Source organism: Pinus tabuliformis, chromosome X (genome assembly GCF_031772625.1).
Source record: "Pinus tabuliformis cultivar Carrire ecotype Pingquan chromosome X, CPIR1, whole genome shotgun sequence".
Lineage (NCBI taxonomy): Eukaryota > Viridiplantae > Streptophyta > Pinopsida > Pinales > Pinaceae > Pinus > Pinus tabuliformis.
Genome location: NC_142308.1, coordinates 1,054,108,189 through 1,054,128,800, shown reverse-complemented (window position 1 = coordinate 1,054,128,800; position 20,612 = coordinate 1,054,108,189). Strand labels below are relative to the sequence as shown.

General features: G+C 36.4%; 1 protein-coding gene across 1 annotated transcript; it reads right to left on the bottom strand.

Moving 5' to 3' along the window:
• Nucleotides 1-1,949: 1,949 nt before the first annotated feature.
• LOC149143439 (putative disease resistance protein At5g47280) lies at nt 1,950-5,918 on the bottom strand. The gene is made up of 5 exons (XM_089447491.1): nt 4,751-5,918; nt 4,237-4,658; nt 3,610-3,968; nt 3,070-3,275; nt 1,950-2,882 (listed from the first exon to the last, which is right to left on the bottom strand). The coding sequence occupies exons 1-5, from the start codon at nt 5,448-5,450 to the stop codon at nt 2,044-2,046; spliced, it is 2,526 nt and encodes an 841-aa protein (XP_089303617.1). The 5' UTR covers nt 5,451-5,918; the 3' UTR covers nt 1,950-2,043.
• Nucleotides 5,919-20,612: the final 14,694 nt, after the last annotated feature.

Sequence of the window (20,612 nt, the reverse complement as noted above, 5' to 3'; positions counted from 1 at the left end):
CTTGCATTTTTGTACTGTTTTTTACATGACCTAACACTAGTATTACCTACACACTAGCATTTAACATGAAGGATGGATGAGCCTATTTTATTTTTCTATAAGATGTTAAATTATTTATTTTGTTGTTAAGAGTATTTTGGGGAAAGAGCATTATTATTATATATATAATAGGATAAGCCTATTTTATTTTTCTATAAGATGTTAAATTATTTATTTTGTTGGTAAGAGTATTTTGGGGAAAGAGCATTATTATTATATATATAATAATAATAATAAGAGCATTATTATTATATAATTAATAATAATAATTTAATATAAAATTATAATTTAGTTAATTTATATGTTTTTTTAAATCTAAGATGTCTCACGAAATAAATGTTTTAATGCTTATTATTAATTGATACTAATAATATATAAAATCAACATTTTTTTGTGTAAACAAAAATTATTGTGTATATATACAATAATATGTAATTTTTTCTGCCCTTGCGGTCTGTAATGTGTTTTTACATGACCAAACACTAATATTACCTAGACACTAGCACTTAACATGAAGGATGGATAAGCCTATATTATTTTTATATTTATTTCGTTGGTAAGAGCATTTTGGGGAAAATATACTAAATGTTTGATATCTTCAAGTGGTCATGACAAAACATGCTGCACTTGGAGTCAATCCATCATCCCAGACGGGCTTCATTTCAATTTTGAAGTCACAAATATTTTTCCACTATCATATTATTTATTTTTATTCAAAGGTCAGTAAAATTTGAGAATTGAACGAGAATGAGTCGGGTTTTATTTGATTTTGTTATATTTTACTGGTAGGCGCATAGTAGGTATGCATCCATGGCGGCACGGTGGGCAAAAATTGAGCAATGGATGGAAATTCTTCCATATTGGAGAGTATCTTATTCCAAAGACATAAAATTTTTAGCTAAATATTTACAATGAGAATCTTGTCATTGTTTGCAATGTTCGAAAACAACTTACCTTAATACCATGGAAGGTGTATCATATCTTAGTACCATATCTTTGATAAGATAATAAACTCCATATGGAGACCCAATGTATAGGTGGCAAGAACCATCTAATAGTTTTTTTTACTCGTATTCATATAAAAGCTTATGTTTATGTTGTAACCTTAGATGGTATAATGCAAAACATTTGAAAAATAAGAGAGAGTATGTAAGGATAGGAAAAATAAGAGAGAGTATGTAAGGATAGTCCATGTGATGTTAAAAAAGATATTCCTTATAACATTTTATGTTTATGCCGTAACCTTTAATGTTGAGATGATATTTGAAGTAATGTAAAGCGTTTAAAAAAATGAGAGTATGTAAAAATAGTCCATGTGATGTTAAAATATCATTATATACATACAAAAATCTTTAAGTTCTAGTGCATGCAAGGAGCCTCATATTGGATTACTTGTAAATCTAGCACAGATCCGGATTTCATGTATAAACCGCACCATTTCCTACACAATGAGCTAATTCATAAATAATTTGAAAATTTGCGGAATAGTAGAGTTGTATTTTAGGCTCGGAAAGTACGCTGAAGTAATGGCTCTTCAAAGACATAGGTTGTGTAGAATCAAGCAACTAGTCCATGTTTTATCTTAATCACTCTAAAGAACAACATGTTCATAACTCTCCAACAAGTTTAACCATCAAGCCAGTTTTAACTAAAGGGTTTTGCAACAACATCAAGCCACTTCACACACAGAGGAGCCAAAACAGAAATTTCACACACAAAACATAGGTGTTGTGGCTCTTTTCTTGATTGATTACAATGAACCTGATGAAAAATATTTATATGATTCCAACTAGAAACTCACCTAAAATAACTTGACATGCAACCACACACTAAATTCATCTATCAACGCTCAATTAATTGACTCTTTAATTTTAAATTATTCCTACTAAAATTAATTAACTATTTTAGAATCAAGCAACTGGCCCATATTTTATTTTGATAATCACTCTAAGGAACATATTCATAAGTCTCCAAACTAAAGGGCTAAAGGGCTCTGCAACAACATCAATTATCATCTAGCCAGTCCAAACTAAAGGACTCTGCAACAGCATCAAAGATGGACGACCACGTGGCTCGAGACTCCTTCTCGGCCGACTCCTTCTCGGCCTCGGAAATGATTACACGTTCCAAAGATTTTGGTTTGACATTAGGCAGCTTCAATCGTGAGCACTCCCTCATGTCCAACGTCTTTAGATTGGGCAGGTGATCAAATTCGGCGGGAAGGTCTTTCAAAGAAGTGCAGATTGAAATATCAAAATATTCAAGTTGGGCAAGTTTGGAAATGGAAGGTGGCAGCCTTGACAAGCTTGGACATGCAGACAATCTCAAGACCCTCAGTGAGCTTAACGTTTCCAGGTCAACTGGTAAGTTTTCGATGAGATGGCAATTGGTAACAGACAACATCTGGAGGGAAGTTATGCTGGAGAGTTTGATTGGTAGCTCCCTCAATTCACTACAGTGATCAAAATTAATTTCCAACAATTTTGGAAAGTTCAAGGCTTCAGATTCCTTATCCTTATCCACGGGAGTGATGTTTCCAAGGTCCCCACCGAGACATATATACAGCTTTTCCAACCTTTCCCAGGATCTACAGTTCTCATAAAATGAAGAAGGAACAATTAACTTATAAAGAAGTACAGACCTAATCTGAACAGATGAAGGAATGCTGGGCAGCCCACTAAGTGTCGCACGCTGAGAGCTGTAATTGTATACGATCAAAACCTTTAGGTTTGACATGTTCTGTAAAAATGTCGGAAGACAGTATTGCTTTGCGTCAAAGAATAAAGTCAAAGCTTCCACTTTAGGAAAATTTATTTGACCCCAATCTTCCTCTTTCATTGCACCTGCAGATCCCAAAAATGTAAAAATCAGTTGATAAAAATGCTTATGAAACCACTTAATAAGGTTGGAATAATGGTAAATTGAACCAGTAAAAATGCTTATTAAACAGTTCGGAAAAGTAGTAAATTGAACTGTTAATTATTTAATGTTTAGACAGGGAAAGACCGCAATTCTCATGAGCGGGCCAACCTGTATGAATTGAAACAAACTGAGCACTAGATGACTGAGCAGCACTTAGCCATTCTGTGGGAATGTTGGCCTCCTTGCGAGGCATGAAAAGTCTCTTACAAATAATGTTGTCGTCCTGGTTTGACAAATGGAGCGCTAAATCCCGCATTACATCATGCTGAGAAAAAGAAAGCTCAGAAGCGCAGTGATAATTAATGGCCGCACTCCTACACATCCAAATCTTGACACATTAACCGATGAAATAACAGTGAACTAACCAATGCAATGATGGTGAACTCATAGGGTTCTCTTGATCTCTAGTTTGATAGGAGCCTATCAATTTATGTTATCCTTCTGGTTTCTAAATCTTTAACAAATCATGTAAATAAACTCGTATCTTAAATTTCTTTCTTTTATGAATTTTAACACCTGGTAATAAAAATGAACTTTTCTGCAAAGTGCGTGCTCTAACGATGCCACAAGCATAGGAATTTAATTTGAGAAACAAATAAAGCCGTGGAAGCAATGATTAAAGGATGCAGATGAAAACAAGTTTAATACCCTTCGCCATAGCCTGTGAGATGCATGAGATTTCGACTCGCAAGTTCTAACAAGACATTAAAAGCTTCCAACCATGTCATCTCCCGGACATATATCCAAATGTCCAATAATGAACCCACGCCGAACTTTCTACCTTCGGGAAATGCCCCCAAGTCTAAAAAGCACTGTCTCTCTTTATCACTGAGGATACCTATACTTGTTTTTAAACGACAAACAAGTCCAGCTACGTGTTCTGTCGAAATAGCTTCAGATTTGGAAAGCTTTTCCTTTGCAATTTGCCATGTTGGCAGGGGTTTACGGTGCAAAGAACTTCCAACCACCTTGAGGGCAAGTGGTAGACACTTACACTCTGCTGCTACCTACAAATTTAGCACCAGTTGAAATTTTATGTTAGTTTTCTGCATAAATACTCTGTATTATAACTTTAGCCGGAGTTATATTATACAGAAAATGCTCTTTCCTATCGATTGCAAACCTATTATCCTGGTAACATTAAAAAGACTAAATTTGCTTTGTGGTACTCATGAAATGAACCTTTGCAACCAAAAGAAATTGGAATTCGATGGCTATTCTGAATCTGAGGTGCACATCAACAGTAGGATTATGAATAGAATGTTTAATTCATACCTCTCTAACGAGATCTCCATTCGCTGTTGGTGGAATCGAATCCTTACCAAAGGCCCAGAAACAGAAAAGTGATAGGGCATCATCATCATTCAACACAGGTATCTCATACGGAGTACCATGTATATAATGAATGATGGAATTATGTCTGGTTGTGATAATTGTTTTGTATCCTTCTGCTGTAAACAACAGGTTTTCCACACTTAAACCTGGCCAAACATCATCCAAAACCACCAAAGTTTTCGGATGTGCATTTCCATTAAGATTATTCTGCAGTTGGTTGCGTCCATACTCTATGCTCCGGAATTTAGGCTTTTCACCACCAAATATGCTATGGCACATAATCTCTAAAATCTCGCAGACACCGTTTTCATTTCCATGAAACTGTGAGACGCTAATGAAATGTATATTGTTTGGAAAGGTATCTGAAGATCACAAAGAGAATAAACCTTACAAACTAAGATTGTGAGAAGACAAAATGGAACATTTCTTTAAAAAGAATTGGAATTGTTGTTACCTTTGACCCCACGATCGTGGCAAAGTGCTGATGCAAGAGTGGTTTTGCCGCTCCCGCCCATCCCCGTTATTCCAATGATATTCACATCCCTCTGGTTGAGAATTTGTTTAACCTCATTGATACGCTCATCCAAACCCAATGCTTTCTCTGGCTTAGGCGGCACTTGGGAATTGATTCTGTTGGACCGTTCAGCGGCTTCAGCTCCATGTATGCCATCAATATTGGTCTGAGTTGGGCTGATGTTTTGACAGCTCAGAAGTTCCACTTGTGCTAACTTCTGGCCAAGAGACCCAACGTCTACCCTTAGTTTCTGCGAATCAAGGGCGAGGTTGGGCGGGCCTTCAATACGGATGAACTCATGGATTTTCTCGAGGAACTCGTGGATTTCTTCCGCGTAATTGAACTTTTCAAGCATGTTTATTTCCTCTGCTTGTCGCGCCCGGCCAATGGCACTCTCCAGAAGGCCTTGAAAATTTCTGTACCGTTGATATCTCGGTGTTGATAAATCTGGGTCGGGAGCTATCTCTACATATTTATCAATGTCAGGCTTGAGCGACAAGGCAGTTTCCTCCAGGTCTTTAGCCCATTTTTTGTAGTAAAACACGGGTTCTACCAGCTCAAGTGCTTTCTCTAAAGCTATTTGCATGGGTGCACCAATGACGGCTCCCATGGCTGCCTCTCCCCATTGTTTCAAAGACATACTCGATTCCAGAAATGGGTACAGATTCGAGAAGCGTTTGAGATGGAAATCCCAATTCAGTTACGACTATACAATTTCGGTCTGTCTCTTGAAAACAATGAAAACCACTAACTAGGGGGATGGAAAGGGAGCTGCGATTGGATGGGATGAAGGTAGCAGGGACTCGGGAAGCATATGTCAACAGGAAGCGGGGATCCGGGGTGTTTCAATGGACATTGGCCACTAAATTTGTTGGATCAACCTACGCGGGTTGTGGGCAACTTCGCAGAAGAGGGAAAACCAAGCTTTGGAGAAAGGGTTAGAACGCGCGTTGGCCGTCCCCATGAACTTTCGGTATCTTTATACTTGTTGGACCATGCTTTTTTAGGGCGCGGACAACTTCGCAGAAGGGGTATAACCTACTAGCTTCGTCGAAGGGGTCGAATGTATGTTGGCCTTTCGCTCGAACTTACGGTATCTTTATGTTTTGACAGGAGACTGGAATTAAAGTACTTATGAACATTTGTTTATGCATTTGTAGCCAAGGAGTTGTCATTTTCAAATAAACCGGCAATCTCAACCATGGAGTCATAGCTACGGACTTGGTTTTAATAGTGACTCAATTTTTTCCAAAGCAGAGTGGCAGTGAAATTTGTTAGAGTTCTATGGTAAAGTTTAACTATGCACCTTGTGCAAATTTTCACTTTTCTTAGTGTTCCCATAGTTATGATTATTTAAAGTTTTATGATTAGTGCTTGGTATTACTTTACAGAAAACTCTAGAAGTTATTTTTGTTGTAGGTTTATTGTTAACCTAGTATCAATTTAGGTTATGGTATGGGTGAATTATCACTGGTAAATAATGCAATTATTGCACATCTCTAGAGTATGGGACAGCCATGGGATTTCTTCTGGTAGATCTTGTTACTCTACAATATTTTAGATTAACATGTCGCACATGTCTCAAGAGTATGGGGAAACCATGGGGTTTTTCCTTAGATCATGTTACTCTATAGTATTTGAGTTTAACAGGTTGTAGTGATAAGAGAGTGAGTATTGTTTAGTTTTTTTATTGCATTATAAGTTAATTGCATTTGGCATTCTTTTCTATTGCTGATACATTCTCGAGCCATTTGCAGGTAAGGATGATTGAGGCTTGCCTTTGTGCTAACAAAAATGTTTATGGACTAAAATGAGGTGGCTTCAACTATAATTAAAGAAAATTTTGATGGTGATTGTCATTGTTGATTTTGTCTTATCAAAGGCTTGAATTACAACCACAAATAAAGAGGACTTATTTATTTTAATTGGAATTGGATCTTTCATAATTTGAAAGATTTACAAATAGATTTACAGATAGGTAATGACCCAATAATAACAATAAAATGACATTTTTTGCTGTTTTTTTTTTGTTTTTTTCGTCCATGTACATTCAGTGTTGCTAGGGATTGTGGTGTGCAAGCCACTTGTGTTCCAACGAACAATTGTGTTATGATGTTTATTGCATTTTGAATTTGGGCATTGGATATGACAATGAGTGGCCTCTCAATTTAAACGATTGCTTACTTATTGCTTTGGATATAGCTAGGCTTTCATGTAGAGAGGTTCACTAGAACTACATAAAGATTGAAAGCCTCTCAGTTTGAATAGTTTGTTTCTTATTGATTTGGATGTCACTGAGCTTTCATACAGAGAGGCTCACTTGAACGACTCCTACCTCTAATAATAAAAACTGAAAATAAATACATGAAAAAATGGGGAAATAAGTAATAATATTTGGCATAACACTATCAGCGTGGGCCAACTCGATAAAACCTTTACGAAACTTCACAAATTAAGTACTGACAAAATAAATGTCGTTTGAAACTCGGACGATGAATCTCTCACAATAAAACGCCTATCGGCATTTAAAAAACCTAAACAGATGACTTTTTTTTATTGGTTTTGGATACATGACTAAGGTTGGTGGGGAGCTGTCGCCTTCAACGTAATTACAAAGAGTGTAAGTCAACACGCATAGGCTTGGACACGGCAGCGCCTAACGAGCCATATATCAAGTATTAAATGCACCCGGAGATGCACGCGACATAACTCGTTAACACGCAAAATGCAAAACTCGTCACTAAATAAAAAAAGGCATTTTGCGTGTTAACGAGCTATGTCGCGTGCATCTCCGGGTGCATTTAATACTTGATATATCGCTGGTTAGGCGCTGCCCTTGGACACGGCCGTGCTTATCTTGATTGCAGATTCACTTAACATTCTTACGTTTGGACACGGCCGCCTTTATTTCGATTGCAGATTCACTTAACATTCTTACGTGGCTATTTGGACCCACTTTTCGGTCTCTGTTTATAGAGACGGATGTTGATCTTCATTATTGGAATTATTAAACTCGGAAAACTCTTACACTCAGAAACTTGTGTTACCTGTCTGACATCTATGGTGGTCTCAGGGTAAGGGCTAACGAGCCTGACATTGGGTATTTAATGCCCACTTAGCTGCAAGCTCGTTAACAAAACGAAGTTTTCAAAAAGTCACCACGCGCGTATTAAATATAGCTAACGAGCTTGCAGCTGAACGAGCATTTAATGCCTGATGGCAGACTCGTTAACCCTTACCGTGGTCTCAGCGCCATCTAGCAGACAGTACGAGGAATGGAATTAAATTCAACGTACACAGTTACAGCGACGGGCGGATGCCAACCTGTGCAATGGAATAAATGCACAGCAAGATGGTTAACGCATTAAAAATATATATTATATCACACACGATTAAGTTGTTCGCTCATTCGCGGTGGTATTCAGGGGTGGAGTCAATTAATTTGTTTTTAATTATTAAAATTTAAATAATTATTAATATTGAATATTGATTTATGGAAAAGTCGTAATTAAAAAAAATAATTATAAATATTACTCAAAATATTCCAATACAAGATTTAGATAAACTATTTAAATATCTATACTATTATATATATGAAAGAAAATAATTATATATATTGAAAGTGAAAAAATAATTTCTTAACAAGAATTCCTAATAAAAACAATAAAAGGGAGGTGTGCAATTCTTTCAATTCTTAATATAAAACTAATATGCGGCATTTAAAAAATATTAATATAAATAAAAAAAAAATAGATTATAAATAAAATATTTCAATCATTTTGGTTGTACTATAAAATAAATGTGAATATGGAAAACCTTTTTTAGATTTGAACATTTGTGAGGTGTGCAATTTTTTGGATTCTTAATATAAAATTAATATGTGGCATTTAAAAAATATTAATAATAAATAAATAAATAATTGGATCATAAATAAAATATTTCAATCATTTTGGCTCTACTATAAAATAAATGTGAATGTGGGAATGCCCTTTTAGATTTGAAAATTTGACTTCCCAAAAAAAACACGTCCTTAACCATTAGCTACAATTTAATTATTTCAAAAAATGTAATATACTTTAGATATGTTATTAAATTTATGATTGTAATGTAATAAATAAGTATTATGTAACAATAGTCATATGACAGTTATTATGTAATATAATCATTAATATGTAATATTGATTAGTTATAGAACAATTGTTACATGATATTTATTTACTGCATTATGATAATATTTCTTATAATATACCTTAGGTATACTACATAAACCTTCTTCAAATTTAAGAAGATTACTTAAATTTGATGAGATTTTTTGAAATCACAAGGAAAAATTAGTCCTTTTGTATATTTTTCAATTAAAAAGTGTTTATTATCAGAGATATTCCTTCTATTAAGATTCTATCCTTAAATTTGAATGGGTTCCTAGATTTTCAAAAGTTTATCCACATAAAATCTGAGGAACCTTAAATTTGATTTGACCATTGGCTTGCCATCTGTCACTATATGTCTAGAAATTCAAGGCATCACCTAATAGACTAGGTCCTTCTTAAAAGATTATGCATTTCTCTAGATTTTAGCTAATTAATTATGCATCTAAAATATGAATAACAAATTGCAAGAGTCATCCTTCCCATTGGATAATAGATGCTCTTTTGTGAAATTCCTCGGGTGCAGCCTAAGCAACATATATGCATCCTCCTAAAAATAACAATAATAGTAGAAAGTAGAAACAAAGGCATGTAAGATTATCCATAACAATAGAGTTAATGATGCAATGAAATAAAGTTAGAGAATTGCATATTCCACAATTCATAAGAATGATTAAAATGAATTCAAATATTCTATAACAAGTTCAAAAAAGTAAGACATGCAATAATTTTAGTGACAATATTTCCTGCGCACGCTAGCTCTCTCCGCCTGCTGCAGGCCGCCTTACCTCTCAGCTGCCCAGCGCCCTTCAGATCGTGCTCCACTCTGCCACTCCAATGGAGGGCATTGGGGACCCTGATCCCCCATCAACACCTCCGGAGGTGATTGCATTTCGAGCTATGATAGCTTCAGGCCCTAAGTGCCCCCCTTTGGTTTCGCAGCAGAAATTCGTTAAAAAGCTGGACTCGATTCCATCTGCAGCGTTACCTGAAGAAGAAACTTGTAAAGTCGCATTGAACCTTGCAGAGAGAGGCCTGATAGGCTAGTTCACAGGCCTCTAGCCATCTCCTAAGTCAATGGATGATTGGATTCAAAGGAACTGGAAGCCTCTGATCAAAGAAGAAGTAAAAAGCTACTTTGTAGGTAAGGGCTTCTTTGTGTTTGCTTTTGAAAACCCTGATGACAAAGGTCTGATCTTTAGAAACGGATCGTATTTCATGGGGCCTCAGGGCCTTTACTTGAACAAATGGTCCCCGGACTTCGATCCCACCTAGGACATTCCATCAGCTGTTCCGGTCTGGGTCAGACTTCCTCATTTGCCTCTGCACTGCTGGAACCAAAAATCCCTTCAGATCATAGGTAACGCCCTGGGAAAATATATAGATCAGGCAGCGAGAAAAGACCAGTATTCATGTGCCCGCATCTGCGTTGAAGTGGATTTAGAGGAGGGGCTACCGGAAGCCATCAAACTTACTGTAGCTGGGTGGACGCATGTCCAGGAGCTGGACTATGAACAGTTACCTTTTAAATGCAGACATTGCCATAGTCACGGCCACTTCGCAAAGAATTGCAAGAAGAGAGCAGAGGAGCAAGCAGATAAACAGAACGGGGAACAATGGAGTCTGGTCCAGAAGAACGCACCCTCAAAAAAAAAAGGCACCGGCAAAGGCACCAAGGAAGGAGACCCTAGCAGCAGCAAAGCAAACCAGGAAACAGAAGTAAACCCAAAAGGGGCAGAGAAGGCCCAGAATCCTCAAGATACCCCAGCCCAAGAGAATGAAGAACAGGTGGATATTCCTCCACCAAATAAGGAAGTAGGGGAACCAATCCAAAGTGAGGCCAATCAGGGAAGCCCATCCAACCCCTCATATGCAGAGATAGCAAGGAAAAAACCAGTTGAAAGCTCCGGCTCCTCAGAAGATGAAACCTATGAGCGCCAGCCGAAAAAAGCAGGAAGGAAATCCCGTAAAGAAAAAAGGGAGGAGGAGGCAGAAAGACTTAAAACACAAGGAAGCCAAGCCACAATAGAAATGTCTATTGGGCAAAACACCAGACCAAGGCCCTCCAAGGGAGGGTTCAACACCCCCTCAAGTAAATAATGAATCTCGTCTCTTGGAACTGTAGAGGATTGGGGAATCCCTCTAAAATAGAAGTAGTCAAGGATCTTATGAAAGCGGAGCCCTCAGACATCTTCATTCTCCAAGAGACCAAGATAGAAGGACATGCCCTTCTAGAGATCAGCAACACAAAGTGGAATTAAAGAGCAAGTAAAGCGGTCAGCTCAAGGGGCACCTCTGGAGGGCTGGCAACACTCTGGAACGATGACCTCCTTCAGCTGAACAACCACAAGGAAACCCAACACTGGATCCAAACTGAACTGATGCACAAAACAAGTAAGCTGTCTATTAACCTTTTCAATCTTTATGTTCCTGTTTCTTATAATGAAAAGAGAGAATGCTGGAACTCCCTCTTAGCATTTCTAGAGCAGACCTCCCCTTGCAACATTATTATAGCAGGGGACCTTAACATCGTTATGAAAGCAAAAGAAAAGAGGGGAGGGGCAAGTAACAGAGACCCCATGCTAGATGAAGTGGAGGAACTCTTTCAGCAGTGGGACTTGTTGGACTTAAACCCCATTAGAGGCCTATAAACCTGGTCCAATAATAGAGCAGGAGAGGATCACATCTCAGCTCGATTAGACAGATTCATGGTCCAAAGCTCCATAATGATGAACAAGAAGATTATAACTACTAAAATTCTGCCTAAGCTAGCTTCTGACCATAAACCCATCTAGCTCCTCCTGAAGGATGAAGAAGACCTAGGTCCCATACCTTTCCGATTCAGCCCCTTATGGACCGAGAAGGAAGGTTTTACAAAGACAGTAAAGGCAGCTTGGGACAAAGAATTTACGGGATCCCCTAGTTATGTCTAGGAGCAAAAGCTAAAAGCAACAAAATTTGCGTTGAAGAATTGGATTAAGAAACCTGGATCCACTCCTACCTAGCAAAGAAAGGAATCAGTTTATGATCTACAGACTTTGCAAACAGAGATGGAAAACAAAGACATTACTTCAAAGTTGTTGGAGAAGGAAACGAAAGCCCAACGCTCAGCACACCAAACCTTCAGAAAAGAGGAAGAATACTAGCGATTAAAATCCAGGAGCTTGTGGCTGAAGGCTGGAGACCGCAATACATCCTTCTTCCATCGTCAATACAGAACGAGGCTGATCAGGAACCATATAGCAGAGATTAAATCGCCAGAGGGCACCACCTGCAAAGATTACAATGAGATCAAAGAAGCCGCAGAAACCTACTTCAGGAATCTTTATAGGAACGAAAATCACAGTAATAACAAAGAAGTCAATGACTTCACTGCTAACATTCCCACTCTTATTAGCGCTGAAGAGAATGCAGCCCTCTACAGGCCAACCACGGAGGAGGAAATTATAAATGTCATCTGGTCCATGGACGCAGACAAGGCTCTTGGGCCTGATGGATTTATAATCCATTTCTACAAATCATGTTGGAACATTATAAAAGCTAATCTTTGTAAGATGATACGCTGGTTTATGAGGAAAGCCAAGGTGGGCGGAGGAACAAACTCCACATATCTTGCCCTGATCCCCAAAGAAACCAACCCGGAGACTTTTGCAAGGTACAGGCCGATATCACTGTGCAACGCCTCTTATAAAATCCTGGCAAAATTGATTGCTGGCAGGATCAAGCCGCTCTTAAAAAATCTTATCTCTCCCCCACAAGGCTCATTTGTTGAAGGTGGGCATATCATAGATAACGTAATTCAGGTCCAGGAGATCATCCATTCCAGCAAGTTGCGGGGTGAAAAAGGCATGTTGGTCAAGCTCGATATAGCAAGCGCCTTCGATAGAGTGGATCGCTCATTCCTCTGCAAGGTCCTGCTTTCATTTGGATTTTCGCAACAATTTGTCAACCTTATTAAAGCATACATAGACAAACCTTGGATCACCCCATTAGTCAATGGCCGCTCCACGAAATTCTTTCAAAGCCAGAGGGGCATCAGACAGGGGTGCCCCCTCTCCCCATCCCTGTACATCTTGATGGCGGAAGCGCTCAGTCGCAAATTGTCTGCGGAAAAATTAAAAGGCAGTATTCCAGGTCTCAAGCCCTGTCACGGAGCCGAAGCCCAGAACCACGCACTGTTCGCCGACGATACACTCCTGCTAGGCGGAGCATCCATAAGAATAGCCAGAGCCATTAAAGCAGTCCTTAATAACTATTGCAGAGCCTCTGGGGCATTAATTAATGAAAACAAAACTAAAGTGTATAGCTGGAATGTTGATCAAAGGGAGCTCTTTGACATTACCTCTCTCCTTGGATTTAAAGGACAATTAAATTTGGACATATTCAAGTATCTAGGCCTTCCCATAATATCAGGAGCAAATAAAAGAACGCTTTGGACTGAAATAATTTCGAAATTTAAAGCCAAAATTGCAGCGTGGGGAGGCCACTGGCTGACGAAGGGAGGCAAAGTAATCCTTATCAAAGCAGTGCTGTCGGCGCTACCAATCTATCAGGCAGCGTTCCTCTTAGCTCCAAGAAATGTCTCGGAGCAAATTTCCAAAATTCTCAGAGACTTCCTGTGGCAGGGAGGAAAGGGAAATGAAAAAAAAATGCACCTGGTTAAATGGGAAGTGGTAAAAAAAACAAGAGCAGATGGAGGCTTGCAAATCAGAGATCCAGCTCTTGTTAATTTAGCAATGGGGGGGAAATTTTATGGAAACTGATCCATGAACCTACCCATCCGGTCAGTGTATTGCTGAGCTCCAAATACAGACCAAACAAAGCCCTTAGCAATTTCCATAATGTAAATGAAGCTAACAGCACGTAGGTGTGGAAATTATGCTGCAGGAGTAGTAAGTTTTTCAATAAACAAGTATACAGGATTCCGGGCAATGGCAAGCGCACCCAACTGTGGAATGACAGAATTATGGGGAAAGAACCCCTAAAGGACAAGGAGGACATAGCTGACCTCAGGGATTGGCTGAAGCAGGCAAGAGTTAATACCATATTTGAACTGTCAAAATGGGATCAATGTGGATATTGGATAGGATGGGATTTCCATGGAGTCCCAGAGAGGTTAACACACCAACAAACTTTGCTAGAAGATTTGCTGGAGGAAGCAGCGCCCACCAACAGAAATATGAAAGACAAATGGGGTTGGGGCCAGACAGGAGTGTACACGACAGCAACAGGATATAGAGCTTTGCAGGAATCAAGAAATAGTAGTCAAAACCCAGCCTTTTGGAAGAATGTCTACGACCCTCTAGCCCTTCCAAAAGCGAACTTCTTTTTCTAGACTCTGGCCCATAATAAAGTCTTGACTGGAGACGACCTGGAAAAAAGGAACATAGCAGGACCACACAGATGTGTTCTATGTAGCAGCAATGCTGAAACAGCCCTGCATCTTTTTCTGGAGTGCCATTTTGCAAAAGAGGTATGGAGTATTATTTTATATAATTTTCAGATTACTATGCCTTCACCAACCTCTGTTACAGACCTATTTGCCATTTGGAACAGTATCTACCCTCAGAGCATCCCTCTTAAATCAATCTGGAAAAAAATATGGACAGCAATCCCAAAGTACGTGTGTTGGCAACTCTGGCTAGCTAGAAATCAGCAGATCTTCAGAGACATGAGGCAGACTCCACTGCAAGTTGCAGCAAAAGCTAAATCATTCCTTTTAGAAGCAGTTCAACAACAGTACTTTAAAGAAGATCCATTACTCTTGCCTGAAGAAAAAGATGGATTGGCACGCTAGAGCCTAGTCCGCATAGGCAGCTCCTCTCTCCACAAAAGGCAAATTAGAAATGGCGCATAAGAGAAGAAGATGACAAATTCCAACTGTGGTGGTGGTCACAAAAGTTAACCACAATTTTCTTTGACGGAGCTTCCAAAGGGAACCCCGGAGATGCAGGTGCGGGGGGGTCATATACTCAATTGATGGGATAGCAAAAGATTGTTTCAGCTGGGGACTCGGCTAGAAATATAACAATCAAGCAGAGATACTTGGGCTGCTAAAAGCCTACCACATTGCAAGAGATAAAGGAGTTAAATAACTCCAAGTTTTTGGAGATTCAGAGTTAATACTTAAGAGCCTGAAGATGGGAAGCTTATTTAGAAATGCCAGCCTCAATAAAATTCTGGACAGGCTGAAGAGAGTACTTCTAGATTTTGATACATGTAAATTTTACCATATACTCAGAAAGTCAAATGGTGAAGCCGACCAGCTTGCAAACAAAGGCAGCTCCCTTCTGAAAGGATTGCTAATTGTAAACACTGAAAGCACTATTCAAATGCCCTGAATATCAAGCTGATTGAGAACAGAAACAGCCTGGAATCAGAAATATGTATTGTAATGTAACCGGAGCAGCTTGGGCATAGATCCAAGGTTTTCAAATCAATAAAATCATAACCGTTTTAGTTATAAAAAAAAAGTAAGACATGCAACAAGTTAATATGTAAGAAGCTAATGTTTTCATATGAAATTTTTGGGAAACACTTTTACATTAATGTTTATTGTGATTTATATTTTTCTATAAATATTAGTTTCACTATTGTGGACTAAGTTATGATGAGGATAATTTGGTTAATATTGATAAATATGTATAACCGTTCAAAAATAAAAGTAAATTGAAATTATATGACTTCATAAATATGAGTAACTTTATGTGAATATAAAGGTTTATTGTTACATTTTAGACACAATGAGGTTTATATAGTTAATTAAGGGAGGATAAAGGAATTTGGAACCTTATTTAGTGCTACAGGGGAAATGAAATATAGATACGACCAATAAATAGTTGTAATGTGTGGGAAAAAAATATTGGTAATTATTTTATGTATTATTTGTCTTTTATACGTGTCCTCATAATAGAATCTTCTGATATGATTAATAAGAGTAACAACTTGGCAATCATGGCCAATATTAACAACTATATTCTAACAATTATTTCCTTATATTAAAATATTATTTATTTAGTCATATCTAACTATTTTATTTTAATGGATTAATATTTTCTCCCCATCTATTTAACTTGATGCCAATATCTGGTTCATCATCTTGTTCTAGCAATGAACTGCACTAGATGGTTCGAAACACGTCAACAAAACTCTGATGATGTTATTTTTACAGAAAATTTTTCTTACTTTTCATGATCATGACAGAGTTTGAAAATGCAATTCCAGTTGATATGAATGATGGGTTCAAATATAAAATGGATTCAAGATGATTGTTGAGCATAACTCCTAATTAATGGTCATTGGATTTTCTTGCTTCGAGGATGTTGCATTTTGAAGATGGGAAGAATGGAGATAAAAGCTCAACCATGGACATTAAGAAAAGAACATCAAAGATGAAGTAACATACAATCACAGAATATGTTCAATTAATTTACCTAACATGTGGTAGTAAATAAGACACTATTCGTTCATGCAAGATGTGGATATGACTAGTAAATTATCGTGGATATTCTATTGGAACAATTCATCATAATAGATCTGATAAATATTGAATTTTTCATTGTGAATATTAATTATTTTAGATCTCGGATTCTTTATTTATTGTTTTTATGCTTAAATATAAATTAGTTGAAATGCGAGCAATATAGAGTGAAAATAAATACACACACTAATCAAAGTAAGCACAATTTTTCCCTTGGGAAACCCTTATGGGAGAAACCTAGCTAGAAGGTGAGGTTGCTTTGATCTCTATTCTCTAGTATGGAAAAATGTGTAGATACAAAGAAAGAGGTACTCTGTATAGAGTTACCTAAGACCTATGGCTTATAAAGTTGCTACAAAATCTTAAGCCCTTTTTTTTCTCTCTAACATCCCACTCCCAATTTCTTTGCTCAAATATGGAAGAGAATATAATAATATGAAATGTAACCCCTACTCCTCCTAGTGTCCTAGTATTTAACATAACCCAATAGCTAACTATATGAAACGTTTGACTCCCTCAACCCTCAACTAGAGTTACGATTTTGGACCTTCTCGAGTATTTTTTAAATTACACACATGGCTAGCCCCATATGCATGAGTAACGGGGATTAACGTGACATCGACTTGTAGCATGGTGGTCAGTATTATACATAAACTTACGAGAGGCATAAATTTTACATACAAAGTTCGAGTACCATATGGTCTCGCACAATCTAGAATTTTTTTACCCCAGAAAAAACGTTTAATGCCTCAAAATGGCTTTGGAAGAATTCATACCCAAATTAGGACCCATTGATAAAAAAGACTATACAAGTTGATTCATTTAATTCTTCCACTATGAAAGCATTGAGATAGATGAAGAACACTATAATAATTCAATCTAAAACAAGAGAAATTATAAATGGGAAATAGTATCACAATTCCCTAAATTACATATGAATGAAGTCAAAATTGGAAGAAACTTACCCCTCAAAGAATACAAACCTATGAGAAGATAGAAAAATAAGTATAAATAAATGGGTTTTTAAGAAATGAATGATGATAACCTATTACAGTGCTCATAACCATGACCAATCTAGAATGATGAGATAAACATAAAAGAGTAATATATAGATACATAAAGTTAAATATGTGGAAGTTTCTCAAACAAGTGTAAGAAATCAACTAGAACATGATGGAGGCTTTTTTAATTAGGGAATGGTCATGATGAAATAACTTAGCACTCTATTGTTATATTGTAAATAAGCATGTGGCAAGTGGTTGTGGAATCACATATGTGTGGAAATGACTTCATATGTTGTAAAAGAAAGAAACTATGTAGACTAATGAGAAAACACCTAGCATGAAGTGTATGAAGGAATTTTGTGAGAAATTCTATGATGAGAGATTGAGAAAGACTATGCATAATTGAAAAACTAGTGAGAATCGACTAAGGACACTTGTGCAAGAATGATGACCCCGGAAGTGGAAAAGCGGTTATCTTGAGGAACACATGCCCACAGGAATGTGTACTTGTTCTTATGAATTCACATGTGTTCCTAGTTGTCTAGGCTCAGTAAGGCCCAAGGTACCAACTAGGACCCCAACAAGGCTACCTACTTAGCATGGCTCACAAGTGTGTGTGCATTATTAGGAAATATAATTATGCAAATTGAAAACCTTAGTTTTATGCACTATGAAAACCCTTGCTTTGTGGAATTTGAAAACCATAGCAATGTGGAATATGGAAACTCCAACATAGTGAGTTCAAATTTGAGTGCATAATTAGAAAATGTGAGTAAACACACCATATTGACCATGCATCACAAGTTGGCGACGTCTGTCAATGTATATTGAAGTGAAATTTGAAGACCTTAGTTTTGTGAAATTTGAAAACACTGCTTTTGTGGAATTTGAAAACCCTCATATTGTGGAATTTGATGGAATGGAATCATATGGATGTAATTGTTGTGACTAATTTATTCCCAACACTCTATTACTCTATTTCCATTTACACATTGTCTACTCTCTCTCTCTCTCTCTCTCTCTCTCTCTCTCTATTTATATTTCCCTCCCTCTCTCATTTTCCAATAGGCACTTCATTGAATCTCATTGAAGAAATTTTACAAGCTTTCTTATGATTGGGATCTCTAACCAATAGAAAACACGACCCACAAGAACTATGAGCATAGTAACTATGACATATAAGAACTATGAACTTGAGAACTTTAGCCCTTAGGAATTATGACGCATAGTAATTATGGCCTCAAGAACTTTGACCCTCATGAAATATGACCTTAGGAATCATTCCTTTGTTGTTCATAGTTCCCTTGTCAATTAGGAACTATGACTTTATTTTACAAGAATCATGACAACAAGAATTATGATGTGAGAGCTTTGACTATGAAATTAAACTATGATCTTTGCTTTTCATTCATAGTTCTAGGGAATAATTCTTTTGTTAGTTAGGAACCTTGACTCACAAGAACTATAATCAATGTTTATTAGTTGTAGTTATAGGGAATTTCTTGATGAGGGAACTATTATGACCAATGACCTATAATCATTTTATTCATTCATTGATCAAGTTCTTGCCAACTAGAGTCATTGTGGTAATAGTTATCATTGGTTAGAGTTACTATGGGTTACAGTTCCTATTGGATAGAATTATTAAGGTCATAGTTTTTCTTGAATTAATTCCAAAATCTATATTTTCAATGTATCAATTATTTAACTGATGAGCAATGGGAGAATGATGAGAACTATCCACCAAGATAAAGAGTCCTTAAGACTATGTTATCTAGATGTATGTATGTATGGTATTGATATTCTTGACACTTTTCCAACCTCCTCTTCCTCCCATATTTTGGTCATCCACTTTTCCAAATGGTTGAGTAAGCGATATGGTGAGTTGGCAAGGTAGTTTAAATATTAAATGTGATGGGGTAGTTTGTTTGAGTTTCAAATTTAAATTCAAAATCTAAAAGTTGCAGTATACCACCTCTCATTTGTCTTGGAGATTTCAAGAGGAAAGTGTGTTGGTATCTAAGTTTTATACTAATTTGAATTCTTATATTTTTTTTTACAAATTTTAAACTCATCAATTAAAGCAATTATAGTTGACAATATTTTTTTTAGACAATATGGTAGACATAATTTAAATACTTCACTATTTTAAATACCAATCAAGATAATGAGTACCAATCAAGATGATGAGTATTTAATTACCAAACAAGAGCTTTACATTCCATCACCACATAGAACCTTGGCATACAAAAATGCATTTACAATTTTTTTCTTTTTTAATGTTCTTTTGAACTTATGTCTTCTTTCTGAAGTCAAAGTAAAAAAAAATGAGTATTATAAAGTGACTTAGCATATTACAATTAAAAATAGATAAATATTTTACCCTCCTTTAATAGTTAAACTATTTTTCTATTTATTTTATTTAATGAAAAACCTTGTTATTCTAATGACTAGGTATAATGTAAATATTATAACTAAACATATTTGGAGACTAAAAAAATTTAACTAAGCATATTCTTATGACCATGTATAGTGTAATAAGATCCTTAAAAAAAATAGTTTAATTCAATATATTTAAACGACAATTTCAAAATAATATATTTGACAACGTATTCTTTGTCTGATTAATATATAGGAAAACTATCCAATACAAATTACCACCGACTTCAAATAAGTAATAAATAAATTATTTGATATAAGAAATCTTCATCTTGTTTTTGTCCATTTCGTCATAAAAAATTCTCTTGTTTTATTTAGGGACATAAAGGTCTTACAAGTTTCAGGGAAGAGAAAACTTTTGCATTTTGGAATCCTCTAACTTCAAGTCTATACTACTATTATTAAAAGTTAAGTTAGTTTTTGGTCGTAAATAATAATTTTTTTATTGCATATTTAATTTGTCAAAAATATTACTTTGAAGTTTTGGAATCAAGGAAGTTAGGTTCATTCTCCTGTAAAGTTAATTTTGATAGAAAAGTAATCTCTTGACAAAAAGAATTAACACAAAATTTAAAGCAACAATTTCAAAAAAATATTGCCAACTAATGTATATCCAAAAATCTATAGAAATTTAAAATATAATTAAAACTGTTACAATTTCAAAAAAAATATTACCAACTAATTTATAGTCAAAAAACTGTAAAAATTTTAAAAAAAATTTATACATTTAG